This window comes from Eucyclogobius newberryi, unplaced genomic scaffold (genome assembly GCF_026437365.1).
Source record: "Eucyclogobius newberryi isolate DKJ021-1_F unplaced genomic scaffold, fEucNew1.0.hap1 SCAF_15, whole genome shotgun sequence".
NCBI classification, from domain to species: domain Eukaryota; kingdom Metazoa; phylum Chordata; class Actinopteri; order Gobiiformes; family Gobiidae; genus Eucyclogobius; species Eucyclogobius newberryi.
Genome location: NW_027315779.1, coordinates 10,325,576 through 10,351,543, shown reverse-complemented (window position 1 = coordinate 10,351,543; position 25,968 = coordinate 10,325,576). Strand labels below are relative to the sequence as shown.

Genomic DNA, 25,968 nt, shown 5'->3' with positions numbered 1-25,968 from the left:
TTATTTAGACTATATTCTGATTTGATTTCTTCAAAAAAAAAACTGCACCTATGTATTTATGATTATATATATATTTTTAAATAATAAAACTGACATAAAGAGTTAAAACAAAGTCTTTAAATTCATCATAAAACGCTCGAATTGTATTAGAACAGGTTCACATTTACTTGGACTTTAATTTCATTTCTTTCAAAATAAAAATAAAAACTACAAATACCATTTCCGCATCGCTGTAAAAACTACGAACTGTCTTCCGGTGACGTAATGACGGGGCCGTTCTATCGGAAGTACCGGAAGTTCTTCCTGCTTTCCCCGGAGTTTGTTTCATCAGCCACGAGTTTCTACCCCGGCGGCTCCGCGCTCCATCCACAAACTGTTCCCGGACCTCCAGCGCCCGTCTCCGGACTCCACAGCCATGGGAGGCCCGCTGACCGAGTACCACAGCCGGCTGGAGGAGCAGGTAACCGCCCGCTGAGCCCCGGAGACCCCACGGACGTAGCGGACCTCACTACAGGAACAGCAAAGTTATCACAAATCTGTTAAATTAATACAGATTCCATCGTTGTGTGTTTAAATGTTGGTTGTGATTAATAAGTGGACAAAGTGGCTTCAATTCGGGTTGTGAGAAATGGCTGTGTTTTGATTTAGAGCGTAATTTTGTAAAATTGTGGCGTTAAATCTGTTATCAATGCAGAGTGGTCAAACACTGCGGGAGTAAATTCACTGAGTGTTTAACCTGTATCAGTGGCATTTGTGGAGCTACAGGTCTGTAAGCTTTGAAAATGATAAACATAACGTGAAATTTTGTAAATATTCTCCCTCTGTAAGCCCAGAATCCATATTTCAAACTTTATTGGGTTAAACGTATAAGTAAGTCTCCATGTACTATTTTTTTCTACTATTCTGTTCCAATTTTTTGCTTAATTGATGTTGGATTGTATTGGCCTGATTTGACATCACATAAATCGAAATACAGTACAATTGTGACAAACTTGTTTATTCTGCTGTTTGTTTAAAAAATAACATTGTGTATTTCTGCAAACCTGGTCTTTTATAAAAGTATTCGTGAAAAGCAGTGGCGTGTTGTCAGGGCAATCGGAGCATGTGTCACAACTATATTTAAATTGTTCTATATCTAAATAAGTCTGTTCCCCCTCTCTTCTGCTGCTGAAGCTTGGCTGAAGTCAGTGTCTTTTAGTGTCCTCTACAGGCCGCTGAGCAGTACTGCAGGAAGCTTGGTTCTTCTTCTCCTGCAACTGCTCAGTCTGTGGGCGTGTTCAGAGGCCCGTTCATGCTCCGCCCTCTAACATGAGCTTTTAGAACCAGAGCGGACAGCAGCTTGTTTTAGAGCTCTGCACATGTGCTCTGAGGACTAACTCAAACCACCTGAAGAAACCTGTAACTAAGCATGTGCAGGAGAAGAGGAGCCCTAACTGAGCATGCGCAGAGAAGAGAAGCCCTAACTGAGCATGTGCAGAGAAGAGAAGCCCTAACTGAGCATGTACAGAGGAGAGATGCCCTAACTGAGCATGTGCAGAGGAGAAGAGAAGCCCTAACTGAGCATGTGCAGAGAAGTAAAGCCCTAGTAAGGCTTCCCCAAATAAATTGTATGTTTGCTGTAACCGGACCCAACATTTTTCAAGTATGTAATTTTTTTTTTTAACTTTAAAGGCAAAAACGGGGTGCGTCCTGGGGTACGGGGCGCGTCCTGGGGTATGGGGCGCGTCCACGGGTGCGGGGCGCATCCACGGGTGCGGGGCGCGTCCAGGGGGTGCGGGGCGCGTCCAGCGTCCAGGGGGTGCGGGGCGCGTCCAGGGGGTGCGGGGCGCGTCCAGGGGGTGCGGGGCGCGTCCAGGGGGTGCGGGGCGCGTCCAGGGGGTGCGGGGCGCGTCCAGGGGGTGCGGGGCGCGTCCAGGGGTGCGGGGCGCGTCCAGGGGTGTAAAAATGGAGCATGTTTGAGACATAACCTGGAGCCTGTCCATGTTGTGATTTAAAAACGGTTAATGCCACTTTATACTGGATTCTGACAGGAGCCAATGCAAGGCCAGGGCTGGAGTGATGTGTTCGTATTTCTTTGTCCCGGTAAGAGTCTAGCAGCTGCGTTTTTGTACTAACTGTAATCTTGAACGAGATGATTAATTTATTCCAGTACAAAGTGGATTGCAATAGTCCAATCTTGAAGTAATAAAATTATGTATGACTTTCTCAAGGTCTACTGCAGTTAAAAAATATTTTAATTTAGCTTCATTTTTTAGCTGATAGAAGTGGCCCTTGGCAACAGCATTGACCTGTTTATCAAATTTTAACTCTGGATCAAAAAGGACTCCCAAGATTTCTGACCTGTGGTTTCAGAGATGGGGTAAGGGAGGGAGCCCAGGATTCCTCTCAGGCTTCGGTTTGTTTAGTCGGACCAAACGAATAACTTCAGTTTTGCTGCCATAACTGAGCATGTGCAGAGGAGAAGTGAAGCAACAGACTTCAATCTATCTTTTAGAGACAAGTCTGTGTTTGCAGCTCAGGCTCTGTTCACGTTTATAAAGATCAGATGTTCGTTAGAAACAGGCAGTGTTTTAATAACAGAGCGCTAATGTGTCATGAATTATTTTGTGTTTTTCACTAAATATTGAACAGCCCAAGTTTGCTTTGCCCGTCCAGAAAAGTGTCTGCATTCTTCTTCTGGAGGTGACCCGGATCCGGCTGATTATATTTCCTGTCACTCTTGCGTCACAACTTGTTTTCGCTTTTGGTTTCATATTGACTGTAATCTAAAGCGCCTCCTTTTTCAGAAATCAAGAGTTGTTTTCTTCAACTGACAGCTCTATTTGTCCAGTGAAGTTTGTAGGAAAAGCAGCAGCTGAATGTTGTTTTTGTTTTTCAGGAAAAGGAGATAAAGACTTTGTCTGCCGAGATCGAAACCTTAAAGTCTAAAGAACTGGAGCCGACGGCGCGCCTGGACGAGCTGCGAGACGAAAACACCAAACTCAACTACCGACTGAACATCCTCAAGAGGGTGAGTAACGCTCTGGTGCTTCACGTCTCAGAGCCAGTTCACATCGCTCAGTCCAAATGTGTACATTTGAAGGCAGTGGAGGTTGTTGTGTTTCTGTAGCTGTGCGATGGAAGATCAGGTGGAGAAAGTGTCTTTGGTGCATTAACTTTACAAAGTCCAAACGGAGGCGCTGGGCCCCGGGGCCAGTCCGGGTCCAGATACTTCAGAGCTGAGCAGAGTTTAGTCAAGATCAGAAAAGTTGAACAAAGCTCAACTTTTCTGCGTTGGACGCTCTGGACAAGCGTCCAAAGCTGCAGACGTTCAAACAGCAGGATTCACAAAAAGGAACATCTCCATAATAATAAGCACAGTATTTTTAGTGCGTCGAATGTACGGTTAAAGTTCTTGGTCGAGGAACCTAAACCGCTAAAAACTAGCAAGACTCAGGAAGGAAACATGTCGCTGATTTGGACTAATTTCACTTTGTGCCAGGACGACCCAAAACACGCCAAAACACTCTGTTTGTAATGCTTGCAAGTCAAAAGTAAGCCGTGGAGGATGAACGCCTAAGACATTTGGAACAACAAACTAAATACGCCACTTGGAAAAGAAGCACCCAGGTTTGTTTGGCAAATTTAAGGACACTGCTGCTAAGAGGAGGGATGCAGCAGAGTCACAGCAACCACAACAACCCTCCACCGTGGCTGCTATGTTCGACATCAACACTGAAAAGTCCAACGCCACCACTAGGAAAATAATAGAGTTCATGTCTCTGGACGACCAGCCGTTTAGCGTAGTACAGGATAAAGGCTTCGTAAACCTGATGAAACACCAGAGTCCACGGTACAAATAAGAGCTGGGTTGAAATAATCGATTTTCTGATTTTTAATCGATTCGCATATTAATGACCGATTATCGATTCGTATGTCCAAAGATCGATTTATTTATTTATTTATTTTTTAAATTAAAATTATTTTCTACATTTCCCTCAGTGAACTTCAATCTACCTTCAAGAAAGATAATTCAGGACTCCTGGATTATCTTTCTTGAAGGTAGATTGACCCTTAACCTTTTCATCAGTCTTCCAGCCATCAGTAACTACCAATACTTGAAGATTTGCTGTTTAATATTGATATAATAACTAGTTTTAATATGTTGCTTCTCTACACAGTCATGAAGTGAAGGAAACGGTTCAAATACATTTTTCATTTTTAATAACATTAACCCCCGGATCGAATCGAAATCGAATCGGAAATCAGATCGAAATCGGAGCGAATCGGATTGGGATCTGAGAAATCGGAAAAAAACGATTTTGAAACGTAAAAATCGGAATCAAATCGATTCTTGAAATTTGAATCGAAACCCAGCTCTAGTACAAATGACCAAGTAGGCGGTACTTTTCTGACACAGCGCTGCCAGAGTTGTTTGAGAGGGTTTCAAGCCATATACACAAACTGCTGCACGGCACTAAATCCCCGGCCAGTTTCACAACGGACATTTGGACTTATGTATTTTTTTAGATGGACTTAAAGTTTTCTTTTGTCTTATAACTGCTGCTTGTGTTGAGGTGTTGTTGAAAGCCTCAAATGGGGGTACGAGTCCCCCGAGGGGTACCCAGAGGTACTGGAGGGGTAGTCAATAAATTACATTGTATGTTTTTGAATGTTGTTGTTTGAATGCAAGTTCGTTATTGACCTGTAAACTGGACTGAATGTTGGTCAGTGTTGAAAATAAATCTGCTCAGGAGGCACTGTTGAAACTCTCACTCTATTTCTTATTTGTGATGTTTTATTCTTGAAAAGGAGAGTTATGACAGCATATGTGTTTTTAATTGCAGTTATATAAGCAAAATGTCTGGGCGAAGGGTACTCAAGCCAGACAAATAAATGGTGTCTATTATGATTATAATTATTTCTTAGATAGAAAATTGGTATCGGAAAAAACAGTTTTGGCAGGTCAGACCTCCTTAAAAACCAGATATCGGTATCGGCCAAGAATTTTGTAATCGGTGCATCTCTAATCTAAATGAGTCGCACGACCACCCCACAATCAGCCAGACTCCGCCCACTGCCATGGGAAAGACCAAAGAGCTGTCAAAAGACCCCAGAGACTGAAACTGCCTTGTGGAGGTCTACAGTTTAAAGGTTACCACGGTGGTAACGCGGTCATGGTTTAAAATCATGCATCGCACAGAAGGTTCTGCTTAAGTCAGCACATGTCCAGGTCTGAAGTTTGTCAATGACCATCAAGAGGATCCAGAGGAGTCATGTGGTCAGAGGAGACCAACAGAGAACTTTATGGTATAAACTCCTCTTCGCGTTTGAAAGAAGGATGAAGCCCATCCCGAGAACACCATCCCGAGAACACCATCCCGACCGTGAATGAGGAGCATCGTGCTTTGAGGGTGGAAACGTCGTGCTTCCTTTGGGGTTGAAACGTCGTGCTTTGAGGGTGGAAACGTCGTGCTTCCTTTGGGGTTGAAACGTCGTGCTTTGGAGGTGGAAACGTCGTGCTTCCTTGGGGGCGGAAACGTGCTTCCTTGGGGGCGGAAACGTGGTGCTTCCTTGGGGGCGGAAACGTCGTGCTTCCTTGGGGGCGGAAACGTCGTGCTTCCTTGGGGGCGGAAACGTCGTGCTTTGGGGGGAGGAAACATCATTAAAATATCATACAATGTGAATGTTGTTTTTCGCCTCGGTCTCTCAGTGGAAACGCACCTACAATGAACACAATCGCAGGGTGTTCAAATACTTTCCTCACTGCTTTTATCCCTTATTGAACCTTATAAAACATGAAGATGCATATGTAATTGAGCCATCTGAAATACCAGGCAGTGGCTCTTTGGAATGACCTCCTGACTTTGTAACTCCAGGGCAGAGGCCGCTTTTGTCCAATGAAAGTGTTCACCTGCTGTTTCTTCTTGTCTGAAAAGGACTTGAACAAATTCCAGCGCAAACTCTTTGTCGTAGATTTCTTGTGTGCGCCAGCTAGAACGAAAGGGAACGTGCCCTGACACACCATTGTGGCGGCCCCATGGCTTCGGGTTGGCTCTTCAGAGATCCTCGTCCCGTCAGAAAACCTCACGAGAACTCTTCCAACCTCAACATCTGCAAACTCGCTTTTCAAAATGAACGCCATTTCTTTAATCGATCAATTTGAACGCAGCACGACTTCAGTTCAGCCGTTTGTGTTAAGCTGTTCTGTGTTGTTGGTTTAAATGTTGTTGTTGTTTTACTTTGATTTTTCTTCTTCTGTGTTTTATGGCAGTTGTTATCCAAGTGTCACATTACCGCCAGACTTTATTCTTTAGACTTTATTCTACAGACTAAATTTAGACCGCCTATACTTCAGACTTGTTGTGGTTGTTACTTTTAATGGCGGTTGGCAGCCAATTGAAGGTGCATTTACCGGCACCTACTGTAGTTGTACGTCTTAAACTTTAGACTTTATTCTTAAGACACTATCTTCAGACTTGTTACCGCCACCTACTGCCCAGAGCAGAGCCTCAGAACTGGGACGTCACCAAGAACTTTGAAGTTGCTCATGATGTCATCACATGATGAACTTTCCATGATGACATAGCATTCTTTTCTTCTTCTTTCGTGTTTTTATGGCGGTTGGTATCCAAGTGTTTCATTACCGCCACCTAATGTCGTTGTACGTCTTAGACTTTGGACCATGAACGCAGGCTAACTTAAAGGCGCAATGGACGATTTTTTGGCGATTTGAGAACGCAGGCGGAAGTGCGCATGCGCACTCCACCGTGCGGACTGATACAACACACACGTGCGTTTGTTTATTAGCGCAACGGAGCGCATCGCATCGCTCGTCTCCCGTAGATTTCTGTCCACTTCTGCATCAGCTCGAACTGTCTTTCTTCGTCTTCATTTTGCCCCATACACTGAGGGAACTATGTTATGATAGATCCATGCGCTTAGGTACGCGGAAACGTGGGGACGAGCCTGACGCGGCTGCAGGTGAGCGATAGGTGCGTTTTATCATTCATATGTGGCAGGACAAATGATTTATCCACGCCACGAGGAAATATAATAAAACATTTGCTGTAAAAAATTGTCCATACCACCTTTGAAGGCGCAATGGACGATTTTTTTGGCGATTTGAGAACGCAGGCGGAAGTGCGCGTGCGCATGCGCACTCCCCCGTGCGGACTGATACAACACACACGTGCGTTTGTTTAATAGCGCGACGGATCACATCGCATCTCCCGTAGATTTCCGTCTACTTCTGTCCAAAATCGTCCATTCAACCTTTAAGAGTTGATGGATAAAGGCTCCACAGCGCCACCTAGGGAAAGAAACGCATAGGAAATGAGAAGTATACATTGAAAGAGATCAATGACACAAGTAAAATATATTATTGGAGCAGCTCTCGACAGGAAGCCACTAGTTTTATTTTGAAAAAGCTCTTTGCTCCGAGCAAGTTCAAAACGACACTTTCCACATCTACAGACATTGAAATGTAATCTTTACGTTTTCTGTGTAGCGCCCCATCAAAATACGCCTTCATTTTCTGTTTATTTGAACATTTTTCAAACCCTCAAGCATCAGGTTAAAAAGCTGAAATTGTGGAATAGAAACTGAAACAGTAGAGTAAAGGGCACATGGCCTCTCACGACTGCAGCGCCCCTTACAGTTCACTTAAACCTTCCAATAATGTCTCCTGTGCCGTTTTTAACTCCAGGGTCGGAGCATTTCTGCCTCAAATCACCTTCATTACACCTGTGTGCTCACATCAGCATGTCGAGGCAAGCTAGCTTTTGTTCATTTCCCACAGTGTTTTCCTTCGGTTGCCAGTAGATGAAGCGCTAACACAAATCCTGATGTGGGAACTAGGGCTGTAATAAGGATTATTTTATTTGTCGACTTGTCAAAGTCATATTTCTTTAATTACTTTACATGAGATTTGATGAAATCATTTTTAAGGCGGGCCCGACAGGGCTGCAAGTGTCATGTTTACTTTTCAATAAATAGATGATTTAATGTTAATTCTAAAACATAAGAGACATAAGTACTCAAGCATGTTTAACGACCTAGATCGACGCAGCGAATGCATAAAATGTGTCCTGTTACCACCCACCTGTCCGCCGGCGAGCATTTTCTATATCTCAAATATTCTCTTACATCATCGCTTTTATTTCCGTGGTCAATACCAGCAAGCCATACATCATTTTAAAGCTTATTTTCTCAACAAAACGAATATGTCATTGATTTACATTGAGTAATATGCCCCAAGAAGCAATTCCCAATAGTTTGTGAGAAAGTCTCAACTTTTACAAACGCATGTCCTACCTGTTTGCTGTTTATGACGGACGAAACGGCTTTAATTCTGTACATCCTTGTACTCAGTCTGTCCGTAAGGAATCATTGAAAAACAATATCCACTTGTATTTTTCCTGAAGTTTTCCGATTTCGAGATATTGTCAAGTAAACAAACTTTTCTTCGTTTCTCGCCGGACGAGAATGCGCTTGTTTGTTTGACGCATTTCTCCGTCCATAACAAATGACCTGTTTGACCTATAAAATAATATTGGGTATCCTTCTTTTCTTCAGACTGTTACCTACAGAATGAGACCATCCACAAATTTTTCTGTCCACGGGTTTGTTTGCTACAGCCTCCGCAAAAAAAATGCGCCGCTTGCGACGCACATGGATTAGTCTGTTTACATCTAAATAGCGCCGCGTGCGAGTGACGTAGCAGAGTTTGATTGACATATTATTCTAGCCAATAATAATAGCTTTAGAAAGAGGGGCGGGACAAAGGGCTTATTGACACAGAATCTTCTGTATTATCGTGTGTAAGGCTCCGGGAAGGCTGTAAAGAGCCAGATTTCTCGGCAGGATTTTGCGCATAACGTTTTCTGATTTTATTAGCCTTTTGAACGTGTATTTTGTTATATGTATTATTATACCAATACAAAAATAAAATAAAAATATTATTATTATTTTTTTTAACCTCTATATGGGAAATTCATGGGTTTCATATTTACACATTTTCACATATATTGTTTTTAGCAGTTATAATTGGTATTAGTGGCCTACAAAACATCAAAATGTATGTTTTATGATCATAGAGGAGCTAAAATTGTAATAAAACAGTTTGGCACAGTTGGCACATATTTGGATCACTTGTTCCGAATATACTTTTTGATACAAAAAGGTCAACAGCACCAAAATGCCTGTTCCTAGAGATCTGAAACTTTACACAGTTGTTGTCAACAAGATAAACATCATGTACAGTGAACAGCATATGCACACAATGAAGTATGTCATGCTCAGGACCATTACAAATTGACAATATTCAGGCGAGACTAAAAAAGGATGTTTTGTTTATGTTTGGGCTTCTGTAGTGTAAGTTCTGAAGCCCTGACAGTACAGAAACTAGAAGGCCTAAGCTTTCTAATGATGCATCACACTTGCATGTGGAACATAACGTAAGGGTTAGGAGTACAGTTGAATGCTGTTCACATCCCACGGCTTATAGCGACTCTCCAGGACGTAAATATGAACCTTGAGGCAAAATGACGTGTAACATTAAAAGTATTGAACAAAATTGACGACGTGTCCTCAGTCGCTGCAGGAGTCGCCCCCGGCCGCCGCCCTACCCCGTGACTCTAAAGCCATGCTCAACATAAACCAGCGCCTGCAGCACGTGTTCGGGGCGGCCATCCGAGCCGCGTACCCGGAGCTGGAGCGCCCCCCGCTGGCCGTCACGCCAAGTCAGCAGGCCAAGTTTGGAGACTACCAGTGCAACAGCGCCATGGCCATGTCCCAGGTACAACCACTTCACGGGTCCAGGGGCCGGGACCCCTGAAGGGAGCTGCTTTGACTTTATATCTGACAGGGACGAACTCATTTGACTTAAATGCGTAAAAACAAAACAGCTCCTTTTTAATACATTTGGATTTGGAAAATTTTTAGCCAGATTATCTTTTTTTTTTTTTTTAAACCTAGATAATTCAAAAAAAATTCTCATCAGATTTTTATTTATTTGCAAAATGAGCTCCTTATTTTTCATAAAAAAAAAAAATCCACCAAAATTGCCAGAAAATGGAAGAAGATTTTTGAGTGAGCCCAAATGTTGCATTTATGGCGTTTGCTTCAAATGGATAACGTTATGATTTTCTTCTTGTTTTCTCCAGATGCTGAAGGCTAAAGACGTCAAAGTGAATCCCAGAGAAATTGCTGAAAAAATTGTGAAAAATCTTCCAGAAAACGAGCTCATCGAGAAAACTGGGATCGCCGGCCCAGGTTCACACTTTCTCTCAGAGGGAAGCCCAATGGAGAGCCGCCCCTGCGCAGACCTCACACGTGTGTTTTATGCTCAGGTTTCGTGAACGTCCACCTGAAGCGGTCGTTCGTGTCGCAGCTGCTCAGTGACCTGCTGGTGAATGGAGTCCAGCCTCCGCCTCTGCCCAAAAAGAAAAGAGTACGTCGCCATTTTATTTGTCTCATCTTTTACATGTACCGTATTTTACGTCCCGTGTCCCGGTTTAATGTCTGCTGGGGCGCATAATGGTAAAAGCAGTCAAAACGCCGATAGTGCTCCGTGCTAAAATCTCTTTGGTCATGTGATCCCGCATCTCGGACCCACGCGGCAGTTCAGTGATGATTCCGGCCTCTGACCACAGTTGACTGATAATTTAGCCCGTAAGCGCATTTCTAATAATATAAGAGTTCCAATGGTCTCTTGGCAGTAGCCATCTTGGGCCAAGTTTCTTTGGGTCCTTTATTTAGGTGTCTGCGTTGTGCCTGACTAAAAATTTTGTTTACGTTTTGACAAAGCGTTGCGTGCGCCACGTTAAGGTAGACTACTGTTCCCAGAATGCTTTGCAAATATGTTTTTGGGACTTCCGGTTCCGGAGTACTGTAACTCTAGTCGCGCATCGCGTCTTGTGTCCCAAATCTTCTTTATACACCATGTACCACACAAAATATCTTCGCGGTCAGTAAGCACAACCAGAAATAAACCATGTATTATGCGCACCGGACTATTAAGCGCACGGACGGCTTTTGAGGACGTTAAAGACTTTTACGTGCGCTTTATAGTGCGGAAAATACGGTACTTGTAATGTAATCTCGTGCAAGAGCGAAAAAATAATAGTGTTCCCTGTTCCCACTCTGTTCTCTCTCTGTTCCTCGTCACAAACTCTGGAGCACATTTAGCTTCATTCACAGTTTGATAAAGTCCCCTCCGAGTCTCAGAAACACTCCGTTCTGAATCTCCTCCATAACTGACCTTTTCTCCATCTGTGACTCCATTTTTAACTCCATTAATCATCTCCAGACTCACTGTGAGCTGAGACCAGGACGTTAAACTGTGTGTAGTTCCCTCTGCAGCCAGTAGATGGCGCAAAAACACAGTTAGCCCTGGGGGAAACGGCAGAGATCCAAAAGTGATTTTATTTGTTATAGACCTTTTTTTTTTAAATTTTGAAACCTTTTTGGGCGCAGCGAATTACATGGCTCCGAATGTGCAGCAGGAGCCAAGATGAGTGCTTAGAGACCGTCATCAAATGTGCAGCCGGAGCAGAGACGAGAGTACTTAGGGACCGTCATCAAATAGCAAAACGAAAAATGTAATGGAACGTCAAATAGAGCGGTACAATTTGAATAATGCATAAAATACACCATGATGGACACCACAGCAACCTTTATTTTTCCATCAGAAGCTTATTCATATTTTTTGGGAGTGTAATGACAATTAATATGTAAATGAGACTCCTGCAAATAGTCATCTTACTGATGAGGATATAGAAGAAAGTTGTAAATAAGGCCATCTGACTTTGTGTTGATTAATTTGTTCAACAACTAATTTTTTTTGCAAGTTTTCTGTTTTATTAAAAAAAAAAATGTGTTAAAGAGTTTTGTTTACAAATGCATTTTAAATAAATAATCGTGTTATATCAATGGAAAATATGGATTGTTAGTCACTTTCATGTTTTGCTATGCAATTATCAAATTGCTATACAAATTTGAAAAAATTAACGGATTGTTTAGCAGCGCCGCTATACAAGTGAAAATCCTTAATTTGAGCCCTGCAGTTTAGAGCTGGCGGTGCTCTAAATCAAACCTGACACGAGCAAACGTACACACTTAAATAAAAAGACGTCATTCCGCTCCTAAAATTGTCGTGTTTATTATTACGCAGCTCTCAGGATTATAGTTTGACCCGAATAATCCCAATCATCTCCAGTCCATGGTTGGTCCTTTCAACTATCGTTTCCATTGCAGGCGTTTTCTGTCCCGTCGAGTGTTGATGTTGCTTCATAAACGAGTGTCCAGCCTGTGTGACGATGATGCGCCTCTGTCATGAATGTGAAGAACCCACTGCTGGATTTCTTCTGACAAAAGCGAATGAGCGTTTTCCTCCTAAAGAAAGAGCAAACGTCTCTTCTTTGTTCAGGTGGTGGTGGACTTCTCGTCTCCAAACATCGCCAAAGAGATGCACGTGGGACATCTGCGCTCCACCATCATCGGCGACAGCATGTCCCGCCTCTTCGAGTTCCTCGGATACGATGTGCTCAGGTCGGGAAAATGTGCTTAACGTGTATTTATAATGTAATTATAATGTATTTATTGGAAAAGCAGTCATTCTATTTTTACATGTATTTGTTTCTTTGTTCAAACTTAATCCAATCCACCTTATTTATGTAGCACATTTTATAAACTGAAACATTTCAACAAATATGAAATACCGGTGCTCCTAACCATAAAAAGACCACAACAACAAAAAACAGTATAATTGTAGTAATAAAAGTAAATAATCTTTAAAAGTAAATAATCTATAACATGATACTATTAATAACAATAATGATAATTAAAAAATACAATATAAATAAAATATACATACACACACATGCATATGTGTATCTATTTTTTAATGTATTTTAAGTATTATTGTTATTGTTTAAAAAAAAAAAAGAAAAAGAGGCATCCAAAGGAAACGTTACGGCACACTATAAAATGTGTCGTCTTGTCTTCAGGTTGAACCACGTTGGAGACTGGGGTACTCAGTTCGGAATGTTAATTGCTCACCTCCAGGACAAGTTCCCCGATTACCTCGCAGTCTCTCCACCAATCAGTGACCTCCAGGGTTTCTACAAGGTCAGATCAAACATGACAGTGACCTCCAGGCTTTTTACAAGGTCAGATCAAACATGACAGTGACCTCCAGGCTTTTTACAAGGTCAGATCAAACATGACAGTGACCTCCATGCTTTCTACAAGGTCAGATCAAACATGACAGTGACCTCCATGCTTTCTACAAGGTCAGATCAAACATGACCGTGACCTCCAGTCTTTCTACAAGGTCAGATCAAACATGACCGTGACCTCCAGTCTTTCTACAAGGTCAGATCAAACATGACAGTGACCTCCAGGCTTTCTACAAGGTCAGATCAAACATGACAGTGACCTCCAGGCTTTCTACAAGGTCAGATCAAACATGACAGTGACCTCCATGCTTTCTACAAGGTCAGATCAAACATGACCGTGACCTCCAGTCTTTCTACAAGGTCAGATCAAACATGACAGTGACCTCCAGGCTTTCTACAAGGTCAGATCAAACATGACAGTAACCTCCAGGCTTTCTACAAGGTCAGATCAAACATGACAGTGACCTCCAGGCTTTTTACAAGGTCAGATCAAACATGACAGTGACCTCCAGGCTTTTTACAAGGTCAGATCAATCATGACAGTGACCTCCAGGCTTTCTACAAGGTCAGATCAAACATGACAGTGACCTCCAGGCTTTTTACAAGGTCAGATCAAACATGACAGTGACCTCCAGGCTTTTTACAAGGTCAGATCAATCATGACAGTGACCTCCAGGCTTTCTACAAGGTCAGATCAAACATGACAGTGTACTCCAGGCTTTCTACAAGGTCAGATCCAACATGACAGTGACCTCCAGGCTTTCTACAAGGTCAGATCTAACATGACAGTGACCTCCAGGCTTTTTACAAGGTCAGATCAATCATGACAGTGACCTCCAGGCTTTCTACAAGGTCAGATCAAACATGACAGTGTACTCCAGGCTTTCTACAAGGTCAGATCCAACATGACAGTGACCTCCAGGCTTTCTACAAGGTCAGATCTAACATGACAGTGACCTCCAGGCTTTCTGTGAGGTCAGATCAGACATGACAGTGACCTCCAGGCTTTCTACAAGGTCAGATCAAACATGACAGTGACCTCCAGGCTTTCTACAAGGTCAGATCTAACATGACAGTGACCTCCAGGCTTTCTGTGAGGTCAGATCAGACATGACAGTGACCTCCAGGCTTTCTACAAGGTCAGATCAAACATGACAGTGACTTCCAGGCTTTCTGCGAGGTCAGGTCAAACATGACGGTGACCTCCAGGCTTTCTCTGAGGTCAGATACATGACAGTGACCTCCAGGCTTTCTGTGAGGTCAGATACATGACAGTGCAGGGTTCAGAATAAGCGGTATCCCATCACAAAATGCGACGCAATTTCTCTCAAAAGCGATGCATTCGTCTGAAAAAAGTGTGTTTGTATCGCAGCTTTTGCGATACAAAAATGCGTGTTCAATTGTATCACCAAAGCGCCTAAAAGTACTGATCACTCGTCAATAACGTCATGACACATGTAGGACACTGTGTTGACATGACGAGTCCCGCTTCTGTCTCAGATCGCGAGTCTGAAAGTGGGAGGAGCCACGTGCGGTAAAGTTTGCGTCAGATTCAGACTTCCGAGGCCAATAGCTCCTAAACGCAAAAGTCTTTGCAGATCATTCACACTCATATTTACACTGCCAAGTGACACAACCTCGTTTTTAACAATCAGATGCGTATTTTGGGCGCAGCGAATTACACTGATCCGAATGTGCAGCCGGAGCTGAGGCGAGTGCTTAGAGACCGTCATCAAATGTGCAGCCGGAGCAGTGACGAGAGTACTTAGGGACCGTCATCAAGTAGAAAAACGAAAAATGGAATAGAGCGGTACAATTTGATTAACACATAAAATACACCATAATGGACACCACATCAACCTTTATTTTTCCATCAGAAGCTTAATACCTTTTTTTGTGAGTGTAATGACAATTAATATGTAAATGAGACTCCTGCAAATAGTCATCTGATTGATGATGATATGGAAGAAAGTTGTAAATAAGGCCATCTGACTGTGTTGATTCATTTGTTCAACAATTAATTTTATTTGCAAGTTTTATTTAAAGAAAAAATGTTTTAAAAGTGTTTAAAAGTTAAATCTGTTTAGAGTTTTCTCTAATAGAATGTTTACAAATACATTTAAATAAATAATCGTGTTATATCAATGGAAAATATGGATTGTTAGTCACTTTCGTGTTTTGCTATGCAATTATGAAATTGCTATACAAATTCGAAAAATTAACGGATTGTTTAGCAGCACCATCCTTAATCTGAGCCCTGCAGTGACCTCCAGGCTTTCTACAAAGTCAGAGCTGCTGTGGATCAGAGCTAGAGCTTCCACTAACGATTATTTCAGTAATCGACTGGTTAGACAATTTTTTTTCTATTATTCATTGAGACTTTTAAAATGATTAGATGAATAAAAGTTGAAATATGATGACTGAAGGCACTGAGAAACCGAATATTCATCAGTAATTTATCTTTTTTGACATCTTTATGTAACACTTAGTTACTTCTTTTACGTGTTTTTAGAGACCTTATTGTCACTGTAACAATGATCAAAATACAACTACGGTTATTATATTATGGTCGACTATAGACACGCCCCATTGCTCAATCAGAAGAGTACAAGAGGGTGTAGAGAAAGCTATAAAAACGGATGCAAAAACAACTATTCATAGAGAAAAGTACTAGTAAACCGAGTAGTAGTTGAAGATGTTTAAATTAGCAGTTAAATCCCTACATATTGTCTCCTTTTTGCCGTTGTCCCATTCAAAGCCTTTCTTATCCACACTAAATGTTCAGTCCATTTGAATACAACAACCACAGCTCCAGACAAGTCACAGCGCCCCCTTCTGGTGGCCTAAACCTGCAACCCGCCGTCCCTTTAAAGGCAACACACGGCCCTTCTTCGCCACGATCCGGGCGCACTTTGACCGACGACACGTGTGCAATGTCTCTGCAGGAGTCCAAGAAGCGCTTCGATAACGAGGAGGACTTCAAGAAGAGGGCGTATCGGTGCGTGGTGCGACTGCAGAGCAAAGAGCCCGACTTCATCAAGGCCTGGAACCTGATCTGCGACGTGTCCAGGAAAGGTAACGGCCAGCATAGAAGACCTCTGAGGACGCACTGTTGTATTCTGCTCAATTCCATGCGCCTGTGTGATTTAAAGCGCTCTTAAACTAACCCAAAGTGCTTACGTGTGTTTGTGCGTTGCAGAGTTTCAGAGAGTGTACGACTGTCTGGACGTGAAGATCATCGAGAGGGGAGAGAGTTTCTACCAGGACATGATGACCGCGGTGGTCAAAGAGTTCGAGGAGAGAGGTCTGTGTCCGACTCCACTAAATCGTACATTACTGCCACGTTTTACCAAACCTGGATCTCGCTGAAAAGTGATCGGGAAAAGATCAAACCTCCTGGTGAATGTTTGAAGCTGATTGGACACAGGTCGAGTAATATGACGGGTTGTAAGAATCTGAGACATCTTTCCTTCCAAAGAATAGTCCGTATTTCTGCTGAAACGGGCAGAAGTTTGTCCTCCATGTTTGTTTTTGGTTTGTTTGCGCTTCACCTTTTGGCTTCTGCCCAAACCACAAAGCCGCTCTGTGATTGGTTCAATCACAACAGCTGAAGATGGACCCAAGAGTTTGAACTCCATTATTGTGAGGATTAACCTGTCAAGTTTAATTTTTACCTCCATCTAGAAGCAAATGTGTGTAATGGCTAAATGTAGCCACTTGGGGGCAGCATTGCAGTGCGTATTTTCCATGGATTCTGTTTAAGCAGCAGCGACAGACGGGACGGTCCATGTCACTCTGTTTTCTTTCATGTCATTGGTTAAATATGGAAAACACTTTGACCCTCGACCCGTACGTTACACGAAACAGAAGTACCTGTACCTCCGGTTGGGAGACGCTGCTCTAAAGGCGCTGGTTTGTGTCCAGGTTTCGTGGAGCTGGACGAGGGCCGCAAGATCGTGTTTGCGACGGGGCAGTCGTTGCCTCTGACCGTGGTCAAGTCGGACGGTGGGTACACGTACGACACCTCGGACCTCGCGGCGCTCAGACAGCGACTCTTCGACGAGAAGGCCGACATCATCATCTACGTCACGGACAGCGGACAGGTGACGAAGCGCGGCGCTCGCCACACGTTTGGCGCCTTTGTTCTGACCGTCTGAACTCGTGTCGTGATTATTCGGCTCTCGGTTCGATTAGTAGGAAGTAAAACACAATAAAAACTCAAACGCCTGCCCCTAAAATGTGCTTCTTTCTGTGACCGTTTGAATCACAGTGACGTTGTTTTGCGTGATATTGAAGCAGTATTGCAGTATATATTTGTTGTATATCAGTACTTTGTGTGTCTGTGACTTGGAAAAGTCGGACTCTGGGACAACAATGAGGCCAGTGTGAAAATAAGTAGAGTCAGAGCCGAATGCACGCTCTCATTGGCCGCGCTGGTTTTTCAAAAAAGCTTTTCTAAAACTATCAAAAAGAAACCAATCGATACATTTTATGTTTAAAAACGGCAGCGGCGGAGCAAAGCGATTCAACGCGTATATAAGCGTTTTAAAGCATAAAAAAACTACTGACTGAGGAATCTGCTCAAAAAACACGTCTGAAGTCATGGTTTGAACTAGTGTGCTAATGCTAATGTGCTAATGTCTCTGAGGCTGACTCCTAAAGTGAATGTGCCAAAGCTGTACAAACTCGCCTCTGTTTGCATTGTTTTGTTTCAATAATCGTTAAATAATGGTAAAACCGTCGTAAAATAATCGTTGCGCTAAAGCTCGATATTGGGGCAAAATCGTGGCCGAACGACCAGGGTTGATCTCAGAGTTGAAACTAATCGATGCTAGAACTAGATGTTCAGCTGAGCGAGTGTCAGTAGGAAGACAAATAAAACTGAGACAAGAGATCCACAGCTTTGTCCAAATGTAAGATTGGGGAAAAAAACTACTATCATCGAACTTGATATTGAGCCTATTCTTTTGTTTCCAGTTTGAAATGTTAGAACCGTAACGACTCCAGATGGGATTATGATTAGAGTACCTCCTGGCTCTAGACTCGTCATTTTTGTTTTTGTTTTTAGAGATTATTTTTGCCATCAGTCAAAGACAAAATCTCCTGGGAATCGGCGTGAAATAACTTAAAAAAACATATATTTCTGCCAATTTATTCACCTATTTATGCATTTATTTAACTGGGATATTAGTCCCCTGTATTAAAATATTAAGTTTTTTTTACATAAAATTTCTCTGCCTTTACCCCCTTTTTTTTTACATGAAACGCACACATTTTTGTGACGTCAGGCGAGGCTAATGGCGCCCTCTGCTGGCTTCTTTCATCATCGAACAAATGTTGCTTATACAAGTCGCACAGTATTTAAAATTATTTATTGTGCCACTTTTAGGAGCGTTTAGCCATGAAACAGTTCTCATCAAACCACTTGCAGTTGCATTTAGAGCAATTCCTGCTGCGTTTACTGTATTTTCCGGACTATAAGTCTTTTTTTACATAGTTTGGCCGGGGTGCGACTTGTATGTGATATTATTCGTTATTTTCACACTGGCAACCACAAGAGGGCCTTCTAGGCTATCAGCGACGCAGAAGAAGAATCTGCACTTCCTCTACCTCTGGAGTTTGTGGAGTTGTTCAGAAGTGACACAGAGGAAGAAGAATTCAATGGATTTGTTATTTGGGGTAATACTGATGCTTTGGTAAACTTATTCAGATAACTATAGCATAAAGAACATGTGAACAACTGTTCATATGTTACGTTAACATACCAGACGCTTACCACAGTTTGTTGTCTGTGCGTCATGTAGCTGAAGGTGTTGGCGTTAGCATACATACACCTATTCACCATGTTCTCTCATCTGTTATTATTTTAAACTGTATTTCAAGATGAAATGTCCGTTTTGGTCTTCCAAATAAATTTCCCCCCAAAAAATGCTACCTATGACTTATTCTCCAGTGCAACTTATGTTTTTTCTTCTCTATCCATTTTCTGGCTGGTGCAACTTATAGTCCGAAAAGTACGGTATTCTCCGTTGCGCTCCAGATTCCTCTCCGACACACGCCCCCTGCGCTTTACTCTCTTCACTCTACAGCAGGCATGTCCAAATGCGGCCCTCAGACCAATTTTTGTTGGCCCTCTGGCTTCCTGCTAACTTGCTCCAAACAACAAAAAGTAGTACTTTTTACTTTAAAATTGGAAAAATTCAAGCATTTTTATGTTATGCCAAGTGTTCCAAGTCTTATTAAAGGTGTAGAGGCACATCAAAGCTATGTCAAATGCAAAATTTCTAATGATTCACTTTGGCATTCGACAAATTTGACATTGTCGGGTTGTCTGTGGCCCTCTGCTCCGTATAAGTTTCAAAATGCGGCCCTCGGTGAGAAAAGTTTGGACACCCCTGCTCCACAGTTTTCATTTCTTAAACGGCGATTCTCGTTGGATTTGTGCGCGTCGCGTAGCCAAAGCCGTTTTCCGCTATCGTGCATGACCGCAGCTCTCCACAGGGCGGCGCGACGTAAAGTAGGGACGTGACGATAATATATCAATAAAAAGTGCGGGCGATAGGCGTTCGCGGAACAGTTTGTAGAACCGCGGCGATCACAAACAAAAACGGTCGCACTTTTAACCGCCGGAGTGTTGGGCGCTAACTGCAATGTGTGTTTGTGCCTGCAGGGGTCTCACTTCCAGGTGGTGTTCGCTGCGGCTCAGATGATCGGCTGGTACGACCCCGGCGTGACCCGGGTTGAGCACGCCGGCTTCGGAGTGGTGCTGGGAGAGGACAAGTACGTGTCGCGCCGCTTGTTTTCTGTTGACCCTCGGCGTTTTTGAAAGCATTCTCCTCCCCCCCACAAACTTTGAACTTGTTTCTAGACCGATCACAATAACACGTTTGAAAGCGTGATTTATTTATACAAAAAAAGATGACTGATGATGTTAGTTCCTGGTCGCAAACTCGGCTGGAGCACGTTTAACTTTATTCACAGTTTGATAAAGTCCTCTCCCCTCCGAGCCTCAGAAACACTCCGTTCTGAATCTCCTCCATAACTGACCTTTCTTCCATCTGTAACTCTGAGAATCTTCTGCTGTTTTTAACTCCACAAATCATCTCCAGACTCGCTCTAGTTGTGCATTATTAACCTGTGTAATACTCTCTGCGTCCAGTAGGTGGCGTCAGAACACAGGTAGTCCCGGGGGAAACAGCGATACAGATGTCATTTTGTTTTTCAGTTCTTAAACATGAGCGGCCGAACTGAAGGTACTTTGGAGCATGTTTAAAAACTCGCGCAAAAATCAGATCGTTGATTACTGACAATGACAAGCAATTAGGAATGTCAAGGGTCTGCGAGTCTTTTTAGTTCAATCGATCGTCTAAAAAATTATCCTTAATGTAAAGTTTAATCATCATAAGCCACATCGGAACGTTCGGACAGTTTAAAGTTGCGTTATTTGGTGTGTTTATACCTGTCGTACATATAAAGTATAGTTTTACACCGATCGAGCAGGTATTTGTGGAGAAAACGTTGAAAAATCTGTAGAAAATGACAGGAAGTGACATCACGCCAGGGACACTCATTCCAGTCAAAGTTTATGTTGAATTTACACCAAACATTTTTTTTTTTTTTTTGACCCTTTAAACATTAATTTAACAACAAAGTCTCTCTCATAAATTTGTATTTGTCAAAAAAGTTGTGACATTAATGAGTTTTGGCCCAGTGTTTGCTGGGTAATTTCCCATTGTGATGTCATCGATTACAAACAGGAAGTGAGAATTTAAACCCGATCTCTTTTACAAAGAGAAACGAGCGCCAAATGTTCAAATAAATCAGCCGAGTTTGTGACTTTTCATGTTTCGATTTGTGCTGCGCATATTTTAAACGATTATTTGCGAAAACTAAATGTGTTCTTTCAAGTTTGATTCTGTAATTTTAATAATAATGGGTAATATTTGCTGTAACAATTAAGTTTATTCATCATAATTCGTGGCAAATACAGAACTTACTGAGTGATTACTTCTGTCCATTTATTGTTAGTTTTCTTTTGTAATAGAGGAAACGCAGAACTATAGTGTAAACGCTGAGCCACAATACAAATAAAATAATGACCTGTCCATATTAGGTTTTCCTGGTCTGAAGTTCTAAATATTAAAGGTGGTATGGACGTTTTTTTTTTCAGCACATTTTTTTACCATATTTCCTCGTGGCGTGGATAAATCATTTGTCCTGCCACGTATCAATCATAAAACGCACCTACCGCTCACCTGCAGCCGCGTGCGGTTCGTCCCCACGTTTCCGCGTGCCTAAGCGCATGGATCTATCATAATATAGTTCCCTCAGTGTACGGGGCAAAATGAAGACGGAGAAAGACAGTTCGAGCTGACGCAGAAGTGGACAGAAATCTACGAGAGACGAGCAATACGATGCGCTTCGTTGCGCTAATAAACAAACGCACGTGTGTGTTGTATCAGTCCGCACGGGGGAGTGCTCATGCACACTTCCGCCTGCGTTCTCAAATCGCCGAAAAATCATCCATACCGCCTTTAACCAGAACTATCCATGGACTACATGAAAAGAGTATGAAAAGAGTATTTCTTTTAATGTTCTGACCACGATGTACCCCCCGGCTCCAGCAGGGGGAGCCGTACAGGTCTGGACAAGTTTGACTCTACTTTTATTTCCAGGAAGAAGTTCAAGACTCGCTCTGGCGACACAGTGCGTCTGATGGACCTGCTGGACGAGGGTCTGAAGAGGTCCATGGACAAGCTCAAGGACAAGGAGCGGGACAAGGTGAACAGAGGCCGTCCCGCGTCCACCGGGTCAAGTTCACGTGGGCGTGACCCTGACCCGCGTCCACCAGGTCAAGTTCACGTGGGCTTGACCCTGACCCGCGTCCACCGGGTCAAGTTCACGTGGGCTTGACCCTGACCCGCGTCCACCGGTTCAAGTTCACGTGGGCTTGACCCTGACCCGCGTCCACCGGGTCAAGTTCACGTGGGCTTGACCCTGACCCGCGTCCACCGGTTCAAGTTCACGTGGGCTTGACCCTGACCCGCGTCCACCGGGTCAAGTTCACGTGGGCTTGACCCTGACCCGCGTCCACCGGGTCAAGTTCACGTGCGCGTGACCCTGACCCGGTTCACGTGCGCGTGACCCTGACCCGCGTCCACCGGGTCAAGTCAAGTTCACGTCCGCCTGACCCGCGTCCACCGGGTCAAGTTCACGTGGGCGTGACCCTGACCCGCGTCCACCGGGTCAAGTTCACGTGGGCGTAACCCTGACCCGCGTCCACCGGGTCAAGTTCACGTGGGCGTGACCGGGCCGTCTGCCAAGCGCTCTTAAAGGAGACTTGTCGACTTTTAAGAGCATTTAACCACGTTTTTCCCCTTCTCTATTCGCTGCTCCAACTTTCCCCGTTTCTCCGAGACTCCAACGTCTCCTGCGCTCGTAGGATAGGGAAAAAAACCTTTAAGCCAGAGAAACGTGTTGACGATGGCAATTCAGACGTGGGCAATTTTTTTTCAAAACGTCATGCGCTCTTTTTGTAGTTTCCTAAAAAATATCGGAAACCCTAACCCTCTGACCCTAACCCTCTGACCCTGACCCTAACCCTCTGACCCTAACCCTCTGACCCTGACCCTAACCCTCTGATCCTAACCCTCTGACCCTCTGACCTTAACCCTCTGACCCTCTGACCCTAACCCTCTGATCCTGACCCTCTGACCTTAACCCTCTGACCCTCTGACCCTAACCCTCTGACCCTCTGACCCTGACCCTCTGACCCTGACCCTAACCCTCTGACCCTGACCCTAACCCTCTGATCCTAACCCTCTGACCCTCTGACCCTAACCCTCTGACCCTAACCCTCTGACCCTAACCCTCTGACCCTAACCCTCTGACCTTAACCCTCTGACCTTAACCCTCTGACCCTAACCCTCTCACCCTAACCCTCTGACCCTCTAATCCTCTGACCATCAAACCCAAATCAAAACTCTGACCGTTTCTGTCATAAAACGGAGTCACATTTTTCAAAAGACGAAACAGAATCAAGGTTTGGCCCAAAAAAAAAAGGTGTTTCCAGTAACCTGACCGCCGCGCGAGAGGCCGGTGAGAGCGGCGCGCCGAGTGTGAGAGGCCGGTGAGAGCGGCGCGCCGAGTGTGAGAGGCCGGTGAGAGCGGCGCGGCGAGCGTGAGAGGCCGGTGAGAGCGGCGCGGCGAGCGTGAGAGGCCGGTGAGAGCGGCGCGGCGAGCGTGAGAGGCCGGTGAGAGCGGCGAGCGCCGCGTGAGAGGCCGGTGAGAGCCGCCTGAGAGGCCGGTGAGAGCGGCGCGCCGAGTGTGAGAGGCCGGTGAGAGCGGCGCGGCGAGCGTGAGAGGCCGGTGAGAGTGGCGAGCGCCGCGTGAGAGGCCGGTGAGAGCCGCGTGAGAGGCCGGTGAGAGCGGCGCGCCGAGTGTGAGAGGCCGGTGAGAGCGGCGCGCCGAGTGTGAGAGGCCGGTGAGAGCGGCGCGGCGAGCGTGAGAGGCCGGTGAGAGCGGCGCGGCGAGCGTGAGAGGCCGGTGAGAGCGGCGCGGCGAGCGTGAGAGGCCGGTGAGAGCCGCGTGAGAGGCCGGTGAGAGCGGCGAGCGCGGCGAGCCGTGCCGCGTGAGAGGATCAGAGAAAATACATTACAAAAGTTTTTCATTGTGATTTTAACTAGATTTGCAGACTATAAACGCAGAAATGTATTAACGTTTTTATTGCTTTTTCCAGTTAGATTTGCAGAGTATAAACTGTTAAATAATTAGAACAAAGTCTCTAAACTTGTTTGCAGACGTTTCGAACTACGTCATCTTTACACAGAAACTCTTACTTTCTTTTCTAATATGGATATTCTACTTTCACGTATGTACGACTTTACTAAATACGGTACAAGTACATGGCTTTACATACAAGTACATGGTTATATATACAAGTACATGGTTGTACATACAAGTACATGGTTGTACATACAAGTACATGGTTTGGTTTGTTTGTCAGGTGCTGAGCCCAGAGGAGCTGGAGAAGGCGCAGAGAGCGGTGGCGTTCGGTTGTATCAAATACGCGGATCTGTCTCACAACCGAATCAACGACTACGTCTTCTCTTTCGACAAGATGCTGGACGATCGAGGCAACACTGCGGCCTACCTCCTCTACGCCTTCACGCGCATCAGGTAAAGCCTCCTCTAGGCCTTCACGCGCATCAGGTAAAGCCTCCTCTAGGCCTTCACGCGCATCAGGTAAAGCCTCCTCTACGCCTTCACGCGCATCAGGTAAAGCCTCCTCTAGGCCTTCACGCGCATCAGGTAAAGCCTCCTCTAGGCCTTCACGCGCATCAGGCAAAGCCTCCTCTAGGCCTTCACGCGCATCAGGCAAAGCCTCCTCTAGGCCTTCACGCGCATCAGGTAAAGCCTCCTCTAGGCCTTCACGCGCATCAGGTAAAGCCTCCTCTAGGCCTTCACGCGCATCAGGCAAAGCCTCCTCTACGCCTTCACGCGCATCAGGTAAAGCCTCCTCTAGGCCTTCACGCGCATCAGGTAAAGCCTCCTAGGCCTTCACGCGCATCAGGTAAAGCCTCCTCTAGGCCTTCACGCGCATCAGGCAAAGCCTCCTCTAGGCCTTCACGCGCATCAGGTAAAGCCTCCTCTAGGCCTTCACGCGCATCAGGTAAAGCCTCCTCTAGGCCTTCACGCGCATCAGGTAAATCCTCCTCTAGGCCTTCACGCGCATCAGGTAATGCCTCCTCTAGGCCTTCACGCGCGTCAGGTAAAGAACAAAGTTATAATGCTCTTGTCGACTGCTTTTGACCCGTTCTTTTATGCTAAAGAAACCGCCGCATCAGCTCCAGTGCATTGTCATTGGGAAAGTTAGCGTTAGCCTTCAAACACCACAAACTATGAAGACCCAGGGCTGTTTTGGCGACTGAAAACCACTCGACCTCATGTGTTTAACACCAGAGCCTCGGTAGAAAACATAAACCACGAGTTGAACAGTTTTCTCTAAAGTCTGACTTGCCAACCGCGTAAAAAACATGAAATCTAACATTGCTGGACAATAACACGCCACAACAGTTTGAAGATTAAATCAGTTTTATTTCATTAAGCACCTTCAAAGATATTGATGGTTTTTACTCTTGAGAAACAGTGTTAAAATGAATGAGATGGAACGTCTGCATCAGCACCAGGTTGTGTGGCACAGATAGTCCAAACACATCCGTCCTGGAGGAGTCTGTTGTGCATGTTCTAGGACGATAAGTGTTGCTATTGAGTTACTGTGGTCTTACAAGAGAAGAGAAAGGCCAAACGGAAAGATACAATAAAATAAGTGCAAGAAAGTTGTTCAACTAAAGCAGCTAAAGCCTTTCGGAAATCCACTTTGTTCAGTTGATATACTCCTTCAATCTCCAAACTTCCCTCCAAAAGTTTGTTCTCTCTCTCTTCGTACTTCGGTGATGTACATCTTTAACCCTCAAAGTTTGGAACAAGCCATAAGTCAGCTGGTTAGTAAACTCCAAACTTAAATGGACTTGTGCTGCGGTCTCCTGTCCCCTCGTGGTATCGCGGCTCCAGATCTGGTTCGGGATTAGCTCCAGGGTGGGCTCGCTCTGGGGCCGGGGCCGAGCCGTGGCTCCGAGCCCAGATTTCATTGATTTTTTTTTTTTTTGTGGGAAAGATTCAATGTTCCCCCCCTCGAGCGGCAGCTCGGGAGGGAAGCGGCCGAGGCAGGAGTTCAGACAATTTAGCCAAACTCTGCGGCGGACGGCTTCATCACAGCGTCTTTGAACCAGTTTCATCCAGTCGGGGA

General features: G+C 44.5%; 1 protein-coding gene across 1 annotated transcript in view; it reads left to right on the top strand.

Moving 5' to 3' along the window:
• The first annotated feature begins 308 nt into the window (after nt 1–308).
• The window catches only part of rars1 (arginyl-tRNA synthetase 1), a 28,281-nt gene continuing 2,621 nt past the window's right edge, over nt 309–25,968 (top strand). The window contains exons 1-13 of the mRNA XM_072445982.1: nt 309–460; nt 2,879–3,010; nt 9,575–9,778; nt 10,146–10,254; nt 10,332–10,432; nt 12,410–12,531; nt 12,990–13,110; nt 16,106–16,235; nt 16,360–16,464; nt 17,085–17,263; nt 19,831–19,940; nt 21,836–21,941; nt 24,166–24,338. Of these exons, the coding sequence (XP_072302083.1) occupies nt 416–460; nt 2,879–3,010; nt 9,575–9,778; nt 10,146–10,254; nt 10,332–10,432; nt 12,410–12,531; nt 12,990–13,110; nt 16,106–16,235; nt 16,360–16,464; nt 17,085–17,263; nt 19,831–19,940; nt 21,836–21,941; nt 24,166–24,338 (1,637 nt within the window). The 5' untranslated portion in view covers nt 309–415. The remainder of the gene's footprint in view (nt 461–2,878; nt 3,011–9,574; nt 9,779–10,145; nt 10,255–10,331; nt 10,433–12,409; nt 12,532–12,989; nt 13,111–16,105; nt 16,236–16,359; nt 16,465–17,084; nt 17,264–19,830; nt 19,941–21,835; nt 21,942–24,165; nt 24,339–25,968) is intronic.